The sequence below is a fragment of the Macrobrachium rosenbergii genome, chromosome 59 (genome assembly GCF_040412425.1).
Source record: "Macrobrachium rosenbergii isolate ZJJX-2024 chromosome 59, ASM4041242v1, whole genome shotgun sequence".
NCBI classification, from domain to species: domain Eukaryota; kingdom Metazoa; phylum Arthropoda; class Malacostraca; order Decapoda; family Palaemonidae; genus Macrobrachium; species Macrobrachium rosenbergii.
The window spans coordinates 29,249,614-29,269,192 of NC_089799.1; the positions used below are offsets into that span (position 1 = coordinate 29,249,614).

Sequence of the window (19,579 nt, forward strand, 5' to 3'; positions counted from 1 at the left end):
AGAGAGAGAGCAATCGCCGATGCAGTTCTGCCATGAGAGATAGACCCATTCCCTCTGATACACTAAGACGTATTGTGATGCACGGTCATGGCCCGAAGCAACGGCATGAATCGATGTTGCACAAGAAAATTATATTGATGGTTCCTCCGGCGGTATTTTTCCAGGCCGCCAGTTGCTGACTTTCGATGCATCACAAACTGTTGGGTCAGTATCGCTGGCGTCCCCCTCGCCATTAGAGCGATGGCAGATTTCCCCTTTCATTTTAATTCTACGCCTCATCATTATTGATTTTGGCTATAATTCATGCCTGGAAGATTTCTGTTGTTGTCAAGTACTATATTTCGTTTTTATCCATTTTCTTTTGAGAGCTTGATCCTATTGAACTGGTATGATGATCGACACTCAGTTTTAAACTTCCCAGACCTGTTTGTACGCCACGATGACGGATTCTGAATATTAGACAACTGTTTTGCTGGTTGAATTACGAGGAAATCGTTATTATATAGTTTATCTTCGAAAATTTATAATTATTTGTTAAAAAAAAAGGCATTGGAATGTGATCGTGGAAAAGAGATATATAAAGAACTTCATGAATCAAACTTTTCTTAGTATTGGAACATAATCGTAAGGAAGGGCTTATGAAATATTCCTGATGGTCTTAGATTTTGTATTGAATTTATTTGCAGTGACAATATTTATGTCTCTTTATAGACAGGATATGGGGCAGAAAGTTACGCAGTAGAAATTTCGTAACTTAGTTTGATTTATAGAAGATTTATGAAATTGTCTTTTTGCGATGGTGCGGTTCGCGTAAGATAAATAGAAATAGATCAAAATAAAGTCTGTCCATAAGGCAGTATGACATAATATTAGTTTTTTCAATAGTTGTAAGGATGGCGGAGTTTTGTCCAAGTCTTTACCAAATCAGCTGTCCATTTATTGTATTTTTTAGGATAACCAAAATTCAGAACAGGGGAATGGAAGTGAGAGAATCCCGTAGGTACACACACCTACGCATGTCACGCATACATACACACACGCACACACTATGTATATGTATAATATATATATATATATATATATATATATATATATATATATATATATATATATATATATATATATATATATATATGTATGTATGTATGTATGTATGTATGTATGTATGTATGTATGTAGGATCTACTGATCACTTTTACCAGACACACACACACACACACACACACACATATATATATATATATATATATATATATATATATATATATATATATATATATATATATATATATATATATATATATATATATAATATAAGGCTAGGCTTTTAGAATTATCTTGCGTGTTGAGTATTGTTGTAGTGAATTATAAAGTATCGTAAGATCTGAATGCTAAGAATTATTATAAATATGAACCAAATTTTGAGAATTCCCACAATGAGTTAATCGATCGATGGTTCTAGAGATTGATGCAGCATTAAAATCTGCAAAAAGAAATTTGTTGGAAGTCAAAGTTTTATCAACAATTGAGGACGTTTGACGACGTAGGACAGCTGCTGAAATCCAAAAGAGGGAGCAATTTTGAAGAGACAGCGAATGAAATAAAACAACATTTCCTCAGGATAAAGAGGTCTTCAAAAACCATGAAATACTATTCTCAATATGGAATTTTTTTGGAATTTAAAGGAGACATGGACTTCACGTTCCTCAAAAGGAAATTTTCAGCTGAGCAGGACACCTAACATTTTAAATGAGTTTCATATGCTTATAGAAACATGGTCAGTGAAAAGATTTGGGTGTGGGAGATCCAAATGCTAGATCAGTTTGCAGTCTTACTTTGAGTTTTCTTAGGATTCAGGTGCATTCCCACAGGTCTACAGTGAGTGGATGGGAGCAGCACAGATAGTGTAGCATCAGTGGCATAAGCAACCACCTTGTTTTCTAGGCCACATCACATATTTATATACGATATGGATAGTAGGGGAGATATCTTGAAGTCACTATGATTTCCATCAATAATTACTTATACAATCTACGTTAAAAGTTCGATGATAATATTGATAAAAGCTTCTCCAACTTCCATCTCTCTAAATTTGAAAACTGGGGCATCATTGGTAGCACAGTCAAAAGCAACATAGTCAAGGCAAAGCATACAAACTTCATATTCAGGATCTATGCATTTATGTACAACATTGGAAATTATATGCATTGCATCACAAGCAGCCAAGACCTTGCAAAAGCCAAACTGTAAACTAGGGAGCAGATGATTATTTCATCTTGGGCATTAAGACATTTTGCCAAGAGATGCTTAATATAGCAATTGGGTGGCAATCAGCAGGACATGAGCTGCCACTCCCATATTTAACTAAGGGAGTAACCTTACCAGTTGTCCAACTTGTGCAAGAAGAGCCTCTTTTTTTACCACTGTGGTAGTAAGTGGAACTGTCTGGCCATTGCTGCCCTAAGAAGTATCAGTAGTTTGGGGTTCTAATTCACCATATTCCAAGGACGAGGAGCACTAATAGAGGTCAGTGAAACCCTTGCGGGAGGAAATACCTCCTGAATTCTAGATAAGCCAATCCCCTGAGGCCACTGGCAACGTTAAATGTCAGTTTATTCCCTGCTGTGCACTGCTACCGCATAGGTAATAAGCCTAGGACCTATTTGTCCATGGAACTTCCAATAGTTTGTGTTTTATTTAAAATATACACCAGATTAGAGGAGAGCCTAATGAAGGTTTGTGGACATGGTGGGAGGAAATTTCTGTATCCTAAGTGGCAGATGAACCTCCTTACGTGAGGCTAATGGAATGATGGAAAATAGTCTCACTGTCCTGCTTGGTCGCCAATGGCTGCTGGGTCCATTGAGTCTCTAGCCACCTATTCTGTATTTATTTTAAAAAACAGAAATTTATAAGGGCAGTACATCTTAGGGTATTGAATGTATATGGATCTGTAGCAGAAGAGGAGAAATATATGATTACTATTGTGTCTAAGAGGAATTGCTGGAATGTTTGTCAGAGACAATGGTGAAAGGGCAATGTGTCTTGAAATGAAAAAGAAAAGGGGTTATTTTTGTCTATTGCAGCTGAAAGGTAGAGCTGTTGCAGCTGAAAGGTAGAGCTTTTGAATGTGTAGCGCCTGTTGTCATGGATACTCTGGGGACCGGTGACAGAACACGCGATTTTTCAAAGGCCGATTGGATGAGATCAAGCATGGCAGGAGAAAATGCTGATAGTGCATGCATAAGGGGAAGGATTATGAAAGAATGAAAGTGAAAGAGTGAGAGCGATTGAGTCAGTCTCTAGCAGGGTTGGTTCGGAGGAAATGAAAGTTAGAAGGCAATGAAAGAGATGGCATTGTGGGTACATACGGTGTTCCTGGAATAAATAAGAATGGAGAGTCTGGTGGAAATGAATGTAGAAAGGAGTTTGATTGCCTTGCTGTAAAGTGGGGCGAGACAAGGATCGGTCGTGTCTCCAGTGCTCTTTAATATCTTCAGGGATGGAGTGACGGTAGATGTGGGTACAAAATTGTGGGATAAGAAGATGGGTTCCGAATGGAGCGTGGAATTACTGATATTTACGGATGATACAGTGTTTGGAAGTAAGTAGGTATTATTAAATAATACCTATTTATTTCCAGAATAGGTGAAGCAAAGAAGGTAGCAGGATGTTTGCTTTGGAGGGCAACTTTGATTTTCCATTGAAACCAGGGTTGGAATGGATAAAAGAATTGTTGAGCCAACTCTCATATATTGAAGTGAAGTGTGAATGCTGGGAACAATGTAAGAAAAAATTGTAAGCTGCAGATATTAATTTTTTACGTAATTTATGTGATAAGAGAAGAACTGAAATGGTGAGATATGGGGAGATGCATAGAACGAGTGTTAAAAGTTAGTTTAGGGGAATGGATAGATCATGGGGTTTTGAAATGACCTGGTCTTGTTATAAGATTGGAGGATGGTGGGTTATTGAATAGAGTAAGTTATAGAAGGAAGGAGGTGGATTGGCCTATAAAGGACTGGTTAGATGGCATGAGAGGTATTGACTCGGAGGGCATTCAACACCCAGAAAGCGAGAGTGCATGCTAGACAGAGCTAAATGGTGCTGTATGTGTAGAATTCGATGTGCTGCTGATGTATGAACTGGCTACTGTGGAAATATAAGAATCAAGAAGAATGATAGTAACCATTACAGTCAAAATCATACTTAACTTAGTAAATTTTATGTGCTGTAATACAGATACAAGAGTAATTTCCATACTGTATTACAGAAACTATTGTTACTATCACGTTTGCTGTTAAATCTGATATTATTACGTTAGCTTGTTTTTAATCACTTGTTCAGAATGAATGGTGGAATGCTTATTTAGTGAGTATTAAAAGAATATCTATTCGGGGTTAGATTTAGGCAGCTAGTGACACGGAAATTATTATTTATCTTATAGGTTCAGTATAGATTAAGGTGCATGTTTTTACATTTCATGATTTCTGAATATAATGTAGATAAAATTCTCTGTAAATTGTATAATTTTCTTGCAAATAACTACATTCCAGATAATCTTTCGCTCTCATGATATCTTAAAGGATTCTGCACTGCACAACAAAGGCCATTTTCAAATGACACAAAATTGGCTAATACAGATTTACATAACTTTTTATTCTCTCATCACTAATGGCAATGTGGAGATTATTCTCTGCACTTGGAGCTTTTTCACTTGAACTCTGGCTGCATAACGTGACCCTTTAAGTATCGTGCATATTCATGCGAACATTTGCTGGCTAAGTACTCTTTATCACTGCAATCTGCTGATGCGTCTGTAATCCTTGTTTGCTCTGGAAATGTCATGTTTGCTCTGTTAATTCCTGACTAAAGTGTGACCATTTTTCTGACAGCGAATTGCTCTCTCTCTCTCTCTCTCTCTCTCTCTCTCTCTCTCTCTCTCTCTCTCTCTCTCTCTCTCTCTCTCTCTCAATATTTGTTTTATCCATACCTGTAAACTATGCATTTTCAAAAGTAATCTCTCTCTCTCTCTCTCTCTCTCTCTCTCTCTCTCTCTCTCTCTCTCTCTCTCTCTCTCTCTCTCTCTCAATATTTGTTCTTTTCATACCTGTAAACTGCATTTTCAAAAGAAGTCTTTTCATACCTCTAAACTATGCATTTTTCAAAAGTAATCTCTCTCTCTCTCTCAATCTTTGTTCTTTTCTCTCTCTCTGCATTTTTCAAAAGTATTTGTTCTTTTCATACCTGTAAACTATGCATTTTCAAAAGTAATCTCTCTCTCTCTCTCTCTCTCTCTCTCTCTCTCTCTCTCTCTCTCTCTCTCTCTCTCTCTCTCTCTCTCTCTCAATATTTGTTCTTTTCATACCTGTAAACTATGCATTTTTCAAAAGTAATCTCTCTCTCTCTCTCTCTCTCTCTCTCTCTCTCTCTCTCTCTCTCTCTCTCAATATTTGTTCTTTTCATACCTGTAAACTATGCATTTTTCAAAAGTAATCTCTCTCTCTCTCTCTCTCTCTCTCTCTCTCTCTCTCTCTCTCTCTCTCTCTCTCTCTCTCTCTCTCTCTCTCTGCTAATGGATGTGGTGTTCCTCTCCTTTCCAAGTAGGAAGTGAGGATTCCATGCCGTCGCTCTCCACCATCATCATGTTCGTGGGAGGCGTGGCCGCCATTGTCGCCATCGTCGTCATCTTCATCATCACTGTCAGAATTAAAATGAGGAAATCGAGCCACAAGTGTGTTCGTCGTACTGCCACTGCCACTGATTCTGTTATACCAAAGGTGAGAGTCTTCTAAAAAGTTGAGTTAGTTTGTTTTTGCCTCTGTTGGTTTCGGTGCAGGAGGAAATCGATGGCTCCATTAAATTACTTCTTTTCCTTTCTTCTCAAGTTGTCATTTCGGGCTGTTACGGAGAATGATTTTACATTTGCTAATTTGCTGCATTGTATTTATCTCTGCCATTTTAGATGTTATGTTTTGATAATTTTTTATACTTTATTTATTCACTTTTCATATTCTCGGTAAGAGCAGCTAAGGTTTTTTTATTATAGAATTTTTTTTGCCTTGTTCGTGAAAATTATTTGCTTTTTTTCCCCTTGCCAGACCTTTCTTTTGAAAAATTTTTCATTTATCTGTTATATGTAACGGTGTTTCCCATTGCTCCATGTAACTCATCAAATGAATCGCTTATTGAACAGCACCTTTATCTCTCTCATTTGAAATTACAAACAATATGTTTTTGCTGGGAATTACTTTTTCTTTTATGTCAGGAAATGATATGGCCACTTACTCAACCTGGTTTGTATATATTAAGTAAGAAGAGAGAATCAAAATAGTAAGTGGTGAGATGAGAAATGAGAAGTTCGGTGGAGGAGGAAAAAGAGATAATTTTAGTTGTAATTGCATGACAGAAAAGATAACAATGCAGCAAGATAGATAGAGTAGACAAGAAGAAAATGAGGGAGAGAGATAAAGAAGGCGAGTGATGAATATAGAGGAGAGAATGTATGCAAGAAATTTGGAGAGAATATGGAGTTCTTTTGATGGGATACAAGCCCAAGGAAAAGAAATAAAGAGCCCGTGAATCCGAAAATGAAATATGCTAATAAATTCTGTCTGAAATGTATACACTCCAGGGTTCAGAAGTTAGAGGAATTAGTATTAAAAACCCAAACAGACTTTCACTGATTTATCTTTGGCTCCCACCATTTTTCTGTCTATCAGTACTTGTCTCCCACCACATTTAGTAATACCCAAATAGTCCTTGAACTAACACGTATCTACATTTCACTCCGTCCCAAAGGCACTGCTTCTCTTAGCCTTAATTTTTCTCTCTCTCTCTCTCTCTCTCTCTCTCTCTCTCTCTCTCTCTCTCTCTCTCTCTCTCTCTCTCTCTATATATATATATATATATATATATATATATATATATATATATATATATATATATATATATATATAGAGCCTCGATGGCTTGGTTGGTAGAGTGGCAACCACAGACTTCATAGAAGCCTGTGACGAGGGTTCAATCCCCGCAGCCGACCGGTCAGAGGCGGAAACTTTGCTATCCGTGTAGACATCCCGGGATTACGTATGTAATCAACGGATAGGTTTGCTGAAAGCAAATGGATGTTACAGACTAATACACACATAAACAAAGCCACTCCAACATCTTCTAAAAACATAACAGACACCTCACACGTCTCGAACTGTCGGACTACCCGCCCAGTTCTCCTGTGCTGCTGGGAGAAAGGGAGCGGTTTCGGTAATACATGTACACGTTCGGTACCGGGGTCTAAGCGATGTCAGGCAGGGCAGCCGGTCGAGGTTACGGCCTACCCCACCGCCAAATCAAAGTCCTTCAAAGAAGGCACCGTGCTTACCCCATATAAAAATGGGTATAAAGCACGTTAAAACGTTAAAAAGAAGATATATATATAAGATATATATATATATATATATATATATATATATATATATATATATATATATATATATATATATATATATATATATATATATATATATTTTTTTTTTTTTTTTTTTTTTTTTACAGTGTAGACATCGTTCATTCCTTGTAACAAGTCTACTTAGCAAGTTTCAGTTATATTAAATATGGTTTAAAATTTGCTAAACAGGCCTCTTTTGTTTAGTAATATCTTTTCTTTTCTACATATTCTTCATCTTAATGGGAAGTCTAGATCTTCAGAATGAGAGAGTATTGAACCATATGTTCATCATTTACCGTTTCTTCTAAAATAATTTTTTGCGCGTAGTTTTTGTACCCCCTTGCTTCCAGTGCCTATCAGCATTTATTATGTTTAGTATCCTATTTATGCTGTTTTTTGCATTTAAATTATTTTTTATTTCTTTTCATAACAGGCTTTTTGTCCGGCGTTTGCTTTTCATTGGTAAGAATTATTGTCGGCTATTGGGACTAATCGTCTTTTTTATTTCCAATATCCTTTTATTACGCCCGTAATTGGGCACACGCATAAACAAATCCATATACGCGGTCGCCTGCTTTCCCTTCTAATACGTTCGAATTTTTCAAGCCTCCAAATATTTTCCATGGTTTTGATCACTCGTGCAAACTAATCTCTCTCTCTCTCTCTCTCTCTCTCTCTCTCTCTCTCTCTCTCTCTCTCTCTCTCTCTCTCTCTCTCTCGTATCATTAAGGTAATAGCATGGGAAATGAATTGTGTCCATCCCCTTCTTTATTATTTGTGCGAGCATAACTCTCGCTAATTCGATCCCGCAATGACTGCTTCTGTGCCGGATTTGATTCATAACTCGAAGTATCCCGGCGGGAGTTTCAGACTATGGCATTCTGCCGTTGAGAGTTATGATATCGTAGACGCAAGCGTGGATATTCACCGTATGGAAATTTTTACGTAATAATGGTAATTGGCGTAATAATGGTAATCATGCATTTTAGTTAATGATGTTGTAGCCCAATTCCTTGCGTTATTTATTGTGATTGCGTTAAATGAATTAGCAATAAAAATTGCGCTCATGTTAATCCTTTGCTGTTATTGTAGTATCGTTGATACAGTTAGATGTGTGTTTTTTTTTATTTATAGTTGATCGAGAATACCGAAATCTTCTGTGGTTTATTTGCGACACTATTACTTTTACTACTATTGCTCTTAATAAATAATAATAATAATAATAATAATAATAATAATAATAATAATAATAAGTAAGTGGAGAGCAGTATTGATTTTTCATTATTTGCTTCATAACAATTCTCTCTCTCTCTCTCTCTCTCTCTCTCTCTCTCTCTCTCTCTCTCTCTCTCTCTCTCTCTCTCTCTCTCAGGATACCGAGAGAGTTAACCTCCAAAGCAAAATCCCTTGTATGTTTATCCAGGCTGTAACTGCGGGATTTATTCTAATACGTTCGGAAAATATTGAAGATTGCTCTCTTTATATGTATATAAGTTATGTTCAGGCTGAAAATTCTCAGTTGTTTCAGTCTGAGAGATATTTATTTTACTGGCTATGCAAATTTACTGTGAATGTACATTACAGTGACTAAATACACAAAACACACATTTATTTTACATAATATGTATACATTTATTTATATATATATATATATATATATATATATATATATATATATATATATATATTATATATATATATATATATATATATAATATATATATATATATATATATATATATATATATATATATATATATATATATATATATATTTATAAATATATATATGTGTGTTTAAATTATATTTTACATTGATTTAAATTTATAGACCAAAAAGGTTTCATCCACAATTGGCGATGACGTCTACGGAAATCAAGAGAAGTGTTGAACTTCAGACGCTTTGCTTTTATCGTTTTTCATCATCACTTTAGGAAGAAGGCTTCAAGAAGTTCATCCCTGACAGCTGCTGTTAGAAGTTGTGAAGTTTGCGAAGAAAAATGAGGAATTTTTCTTTCTGTTGAGAGATCATTTCATTACTTCGTTTTTCATGTGGTGCGAACCATAATTTCTCAAGACGAAAATTAATGCTTCGTCTTCAGGTTTTCACGGTTGGCATTGTTTGTGTTCATTGTACTCAATGTTCAGATTGTGCAGCAGCCCTGTCTTATATCGCTGTTGTAAAAGCTGAGGAAGATACTTGTAATTTTGGTGCTCTTTTTAATCCTGTTGTTAACGTCAGTGACCATTGCAGTGTTACTAAGGGTTTTTGCAGCCCCCTTCGGCCCATAGCTGCACCCAGTGTTTATAATTTCACATAACATCCATTCCCGCATCCTTTTTCAGTCTTGCTGTCCAACACCTCCAGCCGTTACTTATAAGTGCAACTGTGGGGTTTACTCCAAGTTCAGTCTTAAGTTCATTGTACTTCTTTACTTTTCTGGATCTTTTTAACTTCCTGTCCAACCACTCTGACTCCCTCTTCCCAGTGCCTCAATCGCTGAATGGCTGAAAGTGCCCAGTACTTGGCGTGATAACCGAAATTTCATAACTCAGTCAACCATTATAATTCTTAGATAAGTGCAGAAATAATTACCTCCAGTTTCACCAGCGACAGAGTTTTTCTTTCTATTGAGGAGAACCAAGATTAGAACAAGCTGATATCTAATTTTTTCTCTGACGTAATTGTTCCATACATAACGGGTGTACTTCAAAGGCAAGTACTCCAAGGAAAACAAAACTCTCGGAGTTTTTAGAGGTGAATGGGAAAGTAAGATGGGGGCTTTCTACTTTCAGTACAGTATGGCACTTTGTGGAGTCTGGTATTTTACTTTATGACGTCGTATATATTTCAGATCGACTAAAAGTTTTCACTGGTGGGTTAAATGCCGAATTGTTAAAACCTCCTGATGGGCTTTGTGACTTTTTATGTAGACGATGAATATCAAGCAGTTAAAAGTGTTACTAATATGCAAGCAACCATTAACTGAGTAAAGCATGTGCAGAGACCTATATATATTGGAAAAGCTACCCGAAACAAACTTGGTTTTACCGGAAAAGTCGAATGTTGGAGTTCACCAGTCATTTAATGACTGACTAACTGGATCTTTTAAGAATTTAACAGGTAAATGATTCAAGAAGCATGAAGGAAAGCAGAGCATTCCGAGTTGTGAAAGTGGTTGATGTAAAATAGAGATAGAGGAAATGTTGACCCATGAGTATGCGGAACCAGGTGTTTTTGTGAGTTTCCCAGCTTATTTGTTCATTTTTTCGTTTGTAGTTCACTCAGGATTTATGAATGCATCAACGAGCTTAGGTGGCCTTTGACCTTTCCATAATCAAGTAGCGCTGTAGTATTCTTTTGGTCTGCTTAAGCCAACATACGGTTTCAAACTGTGGATAGAGAACCCTTTGGTTCGTTCGTGAGGTCTTCTCTTTCAACGCAAGATCAAATAGTTAAGAGCTAATAGTTAACAAGTTAATTATGAAACACTATACAATTGTAACATATTTGTTGATTCTAGGGGAAAAATTTAAAAATTTTTTAAATGAACACAGTTTATGTATTATGTATGTGTGCTTATATATATACTGTATATATGTATATATATATATGTATATATATGTGTGTATGTATGTATGTGTGTATGTGTACGTATAATGTATGTTTGTTTACTCAGTGAAAAAAAGTAACTATTCATAATTAGATACACACTTCAAAATATGGCTTATTAGTACTTCTAGGAATAGTAATGCTTATGTGAGGCCATGTGTATATTATTTATTTGGACAAAACGACATTCCTACCAGTTGTAAATAAAAAAAAAACTGATAAACCCCCGACATAAACGAAACAATTTTCAGGAAAATATTCTATCGGATAGTCTCTGCAACCCATTTCTAAGGTGAGGTTATGAACTTTCAGACCATTTGCTGATGAACGTAAGAGATATTGAAAAGTAACGGCCTGTAGGCAGTTCTGATCGCCACTTCTTTTTATTTTATTTTTGTATACATTCTCCCCCCGAACACAACAAATAGAAAAAGGAAAAAAAAAATACACGAACAGACGGGAAAAGAATTGAACGTCAGTAGTATTTTGTAGAATAAAACACCTGGTCCGGACACTCGATTCCATCGTGAAAGTTTGTCGGTATGGCCTCTCTCTCGATATATGGTCCTTTTAGACATTGTTCCCAGCTGCTCGGGTTATGAATTCTGGAACTGTGGCACTTCCTCCCCAATCGCCTAAAGCTCTCCTATTCTCATCCACATCACTAAGTTGGTGCTGCCTCTTGTAGTCGTTGGGTAATTAAAAATGTGTCTGGCATTCCTCACCTTCATCCGAATTGTGTATGCTGCCTCCATTGATGCTCGAAGAAAGAAATTGTTCGGTGGCTTCGCGTTTTCCTCCATGCGCTGTATTTTTGTCTTTTGTTGAGGACTGTTGCGGAGGATTTCCTCTCGGTTTTAAGATAGACGTGAATTTTTTGGAAAGAAACTGTGCAAGTCTTTTTCATCATAGTTTTCTTTTCTTTTTTGGGAGGGGGGTCAAGTTTTGTTGGATCACGGGATTGTAGTTGTTACGACCCTTCCCCTCTTCATATTAGGGCTTTATTTTTTGTGCAGGGAGATGGCGCAGATTTCCTTTTACCTATAAAATTTGCCAAATCTGGTTATTCTTGTGTTATTGGTTTTGTACCAGAATGGGAAACAATGTCCATATATATACATATATATATATATATATATATATATATATATATATATATATATATATATATATATATATATACACACACATATATATGTGTGTTTGTGTTTGTATATAAAACAAGACCTCACTAAAACAAGATGGTACCTCACGGAGATTTTATTATAAAAAAGTTACAAGCTTTCAAGGTCTAACCTGTCCTCATCGTCCGGTAGCCGTAAATGACCAGACACGTGTTCTTGCTGCATTTATATGCGTCTGGAGAAGGGAATTAAAGCCCATGTCGGTCCGATTTCGTGTGCTGGCTCTCGTCAGTCCTTCGCATCCTTCACCTTTCTCTTTATGCGGCTTCTCCCAGGGGTGCGATGTACACGTCGTCTCTTATGTTTTTGTTTGCCCTCTTATTCGTTGTTTCATACATAATTTTCCTTGATATGCTATTCTCAAAACTGTTTCCAGTGGTGCCGGCCATTATATTATGTGCGCATGTTATGAAGGCGTTTTCTACAATTAATCTTTTTTTTTTTCTTTTAATCCAGTAGTGCTTGGGCGCCGCTGACGACTGATTATAGTAACTAATGTTTTGTTTATGTTGCTTGTTGCGTTCTTTACAGGATTTGCCGCTTTCATCAAAGTATCTCACTTTACAGGATAGACACACTGCCATATATACCCCGCTCCTACCTCTTCCCCCTCTACCGATTAGTTAAGAACTTCCCGTCAGACTTCTCCTGTGCACCTTCCTTTTTTATAATAAGTAATGTTATGCCACTATAAAATTTTGAAATTTACTTTTACCTTTGTTCAAAGGAACAATTATTCCTCTCACCTCATTCCTTTGAAAGCTTTTCGTCATCCGCACATAATTCACAAACCATGGTAAATAACCCAATCTCGCTGTCGCAGCCTTATAGAGGGATTTAACTGCTAGTGTCCTCAGTTTCTTGTGTCTTTCCATTCTTCAACCTCTTCATTTCTCCTTACATCCTCAACAGGCTCTTCCGCATTTATTTTCTCAAACCTACACTAATCTTTTTCACTCTGGCATCATTCATCTCTGCCTACTTTCTATCTTCCAAATTCATCAAATTTTCAAATTTTTCATTTCATCCATCCAATTGTTCCTTAATTTTTTTTGTGTTTATACTTTCTTCTGTAACATTGTATTCCTACCTTGTCCCCTTCATTTTTATTGCTTGCATTTTTCTCTCACTTTTTCTTGAGTATCCTTTCCATCTCGCTGCAAATCCGTATATGATCTTTTCTTCTATCAAGGAATTACTTCTCAAATAATCTTGTACTTTCCGTCAGTAAACCTTTCATCTCTGTTACCAAACACTTCAGGCTGTCCCTATAACTTGATTATATATATATATATATATATATATATATATATATATATATATATATATATATATATATATATATATATATATATATATATATATATATATATGCATGCAAAATAATGCTAAAATATTTTGGCCAATTTGGAAAAAGTACAAGGAAACTGATTTTTGTGAGTGTGTTTGTGTGTGAGAGAGAGAGAGTGAGGGAGTGAGTGTGTTAGGTGGCCATTGTAGGCTTCGTGGGAGTCGGTAAGAGGGATTCACTGAGTGCTGCTGTAGCTAAACATGCCATAGTTGACGTGGTAAGTTCCAAAATCAAGGAATTATGTAATAATAAATGCAGTGTCTCTTGTTCAGTTAAGTCTAGTACTTACAATAATAGAATAACTTGATATATCTGTAATTTTTTAGCTTATTTTGAATTATTAAGAGAGCAGAGGGACAAAGCACACTCGGGAAGATTGGATGTGAAAGATATTTACCTTAGATGAATAATTTTCAAGGTTCGGCGAACATGTGATAATCTTGTTTGCTGTAGGGTAAGTCATCTTTGAGAAGGTTATAACATTTTCATGACATACCTCGAAAGCTTAATAAAGGTGCCTTTGAAAGCCAGACGTATAATAAATTTGAAGACTGTATAAACTTTTGAATAAAAAGTGGAATAAACATGATTGTAAGTGGGTTACAATTTCAGTCTTCGTATGCTCTCTATGTCCCGATTTTTAAAGCACCAATATAGTTTAGTTGTAAAATACCCAAACTTTTACCATCATTTTGGAAAACTGCTGTCGTTTCAGCCATTGTGTGAGGTTAAAAAAAAAATTTGATCATGTTGCTAAAAGATCATCGTTTTGGCAATTTTGCAATTAAGCTGGTCATTCTGGAAAAAGTTTTGCAAAATGGCCTTAAAACACATAGACATATATATATATATATATATATATATATATATATATATATATATATATATATATATATATATATATATATATATATATATATATATATATATATATATATATATATATTTCTATGTCTCACATGTACTCCTTTTCCCCTTAAAGGAGGCGCCTCTAGAAAGTGTAACCCTTCCAATTTCAGCTAGTAATTTGGGCTGAGGTTGCTGTCCATTATCCTTCTCCATCCGGGCTAACTGGCAGGTACATAATTCACTGCTTACGTCAGCGAAGGTACAATGGGTTTTAGTGTTCCATTTCGTCCCGAAATTCAAACCTGTGTCCCCTAGCTAGAGGGACGAATGTCATTGACCAAGCTTACTATGATTGTCGTTTTGTTTTTTCCTTTTTTGGAGAGCCGATTGTAAGCAAACAAGTAAAAAATGCTCCTAAGTTTTTCGGCGCAGTCGAGGTTTCTGTACAGCGAGTAATGCTGTATGAAACACTCAGCCACGCCCCATGAATCTCTCAGCCTCGGCCCATGAAACTTTCAGCCACGGACCAGTGGTGGCCTGTGTTGTTGGCACCAATAGCGGTGCCAGACGCGCGACTATAGCTTACTTTAAACTTAAATAAAACCGAAACTACTGAGACTAGAGGGCCGCAATTTGGTATGTTTGATGATTGGAGGGAGGACGATCAACATACCAATTTGCAGCCCATAGCCTCAGTAGTTTTTAAGATCTGAAGGCGGACAGAAAGTGCGGACGGACAGACAAATAGCCTTCTCAATAGTTGTCTTTTACAGAAAACTAAAACTTGATCATTTCATTTTATGTTATCAACAGTCTGAAATAATCAGTCAGTGGTCATATTTTTTGGGGTAGGTTGTGGATTGCCCAACGTTGGCGGAGGTTTTCAGTCTCCAATAGTTCTTTATTGAGTTTTTTTTTTTTTTTTTTTTTTTGCTGTTTGTCAGTTAACAGAATTACCTTTTGCGAATATCTGACTAAAGTTGGGCCTCTTGACAGACAGCAAAAGACCGGAATGTAACTTCTGGGGCGGAATGACCTTTAGGGAATTACATTGTTCAACCTTAGCGGAGGTTTGCGGTCTCCGACCGCTCTCATCGTCTTACGTTTGTATTATTTTCTATTCCAAGAACAGTACCATACGTGTTCTGTATTTTGTATTGAGGTCAAAGCACTTCTTGTATATAACTTTTCATACTACGCTGAAAGTACAGTATTCGGGCCTAGGAGAGCTGTTAATCAGCTCAGTGGTCTGGTTAAACCAAGATATACTCAACTTATTGTTAGTGAGGAATACTTTTTTTTTTTAGATCTTTAGCGCGAGATAGTTGTTTTAAGTCTCCAAAGTAAAGCAGGGAATTGCTGTCAGCATTCCAGGTCACTGCGGGGGAAAATTTATCCGTTATTTATTTTTCATTTTATTCATTTGTGAGTATAGATGTAAACCCTTAGGTACCTATGTTACATTTAGTTATCATTATCAGTGTTAATGAGCCGGTTCCCTCGACACAGAGCAGGCTACTTTTTGCAAGATTATGCATATGTTCTATTAAAAATCTGAAGAGAAAAAAAACAGTTTTAGTATTTTTTCAGCAGTGTGGCAGCAGTTGCACTCATTTAACTGTTTTTAACCTGTGACTCTGTCTGCAGATTTCTCCGTGTCCGTTTTGACAATAGATTTAGAATTTTCATATCGATATTTTTGTTTATATTTTCCATTTTAATCAGTTTTTCAAACTAGTTTTGGGTTTGTTTATTAGTGGAGATCTTTATACTCTATGGAATATAAACTGGAATATTTTGTGGAATGTAAACTGGAATATAAAATTTAGGCCTAAGGCCAAGAATTGGGACCAATGAGGCCATTCACCGCTGACAATGATGATAAAACTATTGTTAGGAGAGGGTGGAGAGTAAGATGAAAGAAAGAGAAAGTGAACGGAGGTATAGTAAAAAGGAATGAAAGGGGCAGCAGCTAGGGGCCGAAGGGAAGCTGTAAAGACCTTAAGTGCTCTGCGTGAGGTAGGTGCGCTCAAGCGCGCTAACGTCACTGGCCCTTCTACGGGGTTTTTTGGCATCTCCATATTTTGCAAAATCGGATTTGCACATACTTTATTTCTTGAAGGAACTGGTGAGCTATTGTCTCCTAACTCTCTCAAAATAGTGTCTTGCTTTAGTTGAAGATGTTGAGTTTTTAACTCTCGTCGTTTTAGAAGGCAATTGACTATTACTTGTAATGGATTTTATTTCATTCCGCTACTCCTATGGTCATTGACGTTATTTGTATTCGTAAGGTAAAATTTAGATGTTTTCCCTTATTTTTAGTTTTCAAGTTTTATTAACCGCTGGCCGGGAGATTGTCCCTCCCACTTTTGTTATGGGTGCTAGTGCTGTGAAGATCTTTAAAGGGGACTCAATTTTAGGAAATGGTTTTGTAGTATTTAATTGATAGTAATCTTTCAGTTGTGCTAAAGATTATTTTTTTCAGATCGAGGGGTTGTTTTTTTAACGTATTTATCCATTTGTTACTTGTTGTAGACTTCAAATGAATTATTGCTTAGGTTTCGGCTTTTCATGAAATTTAGAGTCGTATGTGCTACTCAGCTGACCGTAAGAAAGTACGTGTTTTTTTTTTTCCTGTTTTCTTAAGTATCCGTACCTTTGTTATTTTTTGCCTTTCGTTGTTTACTTGGAGGTGCTCAGTGTTCCTTACTTTTCAGTTATGTTCTGCTTAATTGATGTGTACCTGTTCTACTGTGTGTGGTTCCTGGGTCTTGTCAGGTGCCACTTGCACAGTAGTAGTTGTCTTGAAGCTGAGTCTCTGATCTGTGACACTCGAGTCTCGGGTTCTGAGTCAGATGCTTCAAGGATTATGCGCTTTTCTTCCTTTTTCTTATCTTCAGTTTATGTATTATTTTATTACGGTAATTTTATGGTTTCCGTTCTATCAGCTATTAGATGCCAGTCATTTTGTTTAAATTTTAGGTTTTTTAGTTTTACATCGTACAGTCAGAGCTACTTGTTCTAGAATCTTTTTTCTATGTAACTTTGTTTTTTCTTTGTTCCATTAATTTTTTTCACCTAAAGGCCTCCTACAGTGTTTTGTGGAAGCGCCTTAAACAAACCGTCACCCTGTGGCTTCCTCCATAATAATAATAATAATAATAACAATAATAATAATAATAATAATAATAATAGCGTTCTTGCTCGCACTTACCCTGTTGCATTTTTACCTCCACCAAGATTTCATTTGCTTTAGTAATTGTTATGAGGCTTGTATGTTTATGGAGAAAATTATAATCTCTTGCTATTCGTGAAAGAAAGCGCAAATGACGCAGAGTACCTTGGTAATTAAGCTGAGTGCGTTGGTGGAGTCTTGCAGTCCCTGATAATCCTTTCCACTTCGGTCGAGAAGGGTTATTTTTTAATCCGTTTGTTTGTCTGTCTGTCTGTTAGTTAGTCTCTTTGTTAGCGGGATTACGCAAGAAGTAGTGATTTGGGGTTGAGAAGAGATTCGGGCATGAGGAACCTTTTAAGTAGAAAAGGTGTACTGGTCAGTCTTGTTGGAGGTGTGCGGTCTCCAAGCGCCTTTGTTGTTTCAGCTGTCTTTTCGGCGTTCTTTCCTTCTCTCTTTATGTCATTGGGATTTGGAGATTTAGACCTTTGATTCATTTTAACGTTATTTTGCGTTAAATTGTTTCACTCTTCTCGCAATATTTAGAACTGCAGAGAATCACCTAAAATCTCGTACAGCAAAATTGCTTCCATTAAAGGCTTTCTGTCACTATCCACGTTCCGGCGACTCCATCTGGCTTTAAGATAATACGGACGTCCGCAAATTGACTTTACAAATTATACTAGGTTCTTATTATTTGCTCGGCGATATTATGTTTGGGGTTCAGGCTGGGAGAGGACATTTCGGATCAGTTCCTGCTTTTTCCTTTTTATTTTTTTTTTTTTTTTTTTTACTGTTTAAAACTCAATCCCTTGGTTTGGGCAGGAATATTGCAACGTTTTCCATTAGTTAAGGATTCTTATTAATTAATTTTTTCTAATGAACACGCACAATATAATTATATATATATATATATATATATATATATATATATATATATATATATATATATATATATATATATAATTATATATTTATAGACATGAAATTTTCATCATTAAAAACTTCGAATGAAATTCTTGGTTCTCAGGTGACATTCGAAACCAAGCACATGAAATACTTATATCACTGTTAACCCACCATGTTATGATTAAGGATGAGGATTTATCTTAGCTACTAAATATATATCAATCAATCATCTTTTAAAATGCATCTAAAGTCAACTTGTGTATATAGAGTATGTATATGTATGTATATATATATATATATATATATATATATATATATATATATATATATATACATACTGTATACTGTATATAAAATGTGTGTGTATAAGACAGACATAATATAAAACTGAATACTCCTTGGTGTCAACAAGTCTTGGTGCTAGCGATATCATCATCAGGGTCTTGATGTGAACTGGAAGGGTTCTATATTTATATACATATAAAACCATATGTCATCATATGACATTCTCCCCTATAAAAGGGGTGGTGCCAAAGGATTAACCCTTCAAGTTAACATGAAGTCCCTGGGTAAAATACCCTAGAAACAAGAATTGATGACCTCAGAAAGGTGTAGTCAGTATACAAAAAAAAAAAAAAAAATAAATTATATATATATATATATATATATATATATATATATACACACACACACACACACACACACACACACTAATCAGTTTTCGAGTTCTTGGGCTCTAATCCTACCTGAGAACCATACCCTTTGGAAAAGTAGTTTTTTATATAAAATAAACAAAATATGTTATGAAATTAAAAATTTCATGTCCTTGTATAATGATTGCAAGTTTGTGAAAGAAAAATATTGAAAACCGAACGAAGAGCAGAGAATTACACTTGAAAATGATAAATAAAACTAAAGCATATGTTCATTAATACACATCTGTTGAGGAGTAAATTAGAGAAGTAAAGCTAAGGGTTATGGGTCTCCAAAGCGTGTGTATATATACAGTATATATAATATATATATATATATATATATATATATAGCACGATTAA

General features: G+C 35.7%; 1 protein-coding gene across 13 annotated transcripts in view; it reads left to right on the forward strand.

Moving 5' to 3' along the window:
- The window catches only part of LOC136837493 (uncharacterized), a 1,465,013-nt gene that overhangs the window by 1,437,388 nt on the left and 8,046 nt on the right, over positions 1–19,579 (forward strand). For 7 of the 13 annotated variants that reach the window (XM_067102289.1, XM_067102293.1, XM_067102296.1 and 4 more), the window contains one exon: positions 5,608–5,780. In XM_067102289.1, the coding sequence (XP_066958390.1) occupies positions 5,608–5,780 (173 nt within the window). Of the gene's footprint in view, positions 1–5,604; positions 5,781–19,579 lie in introns of all 13 variants that reach the window. The other 6 variants (XM_067102285.1, XM_067102292.1, XM_067102295.1 and 3 more) reach the window with 1 other exon arrangement.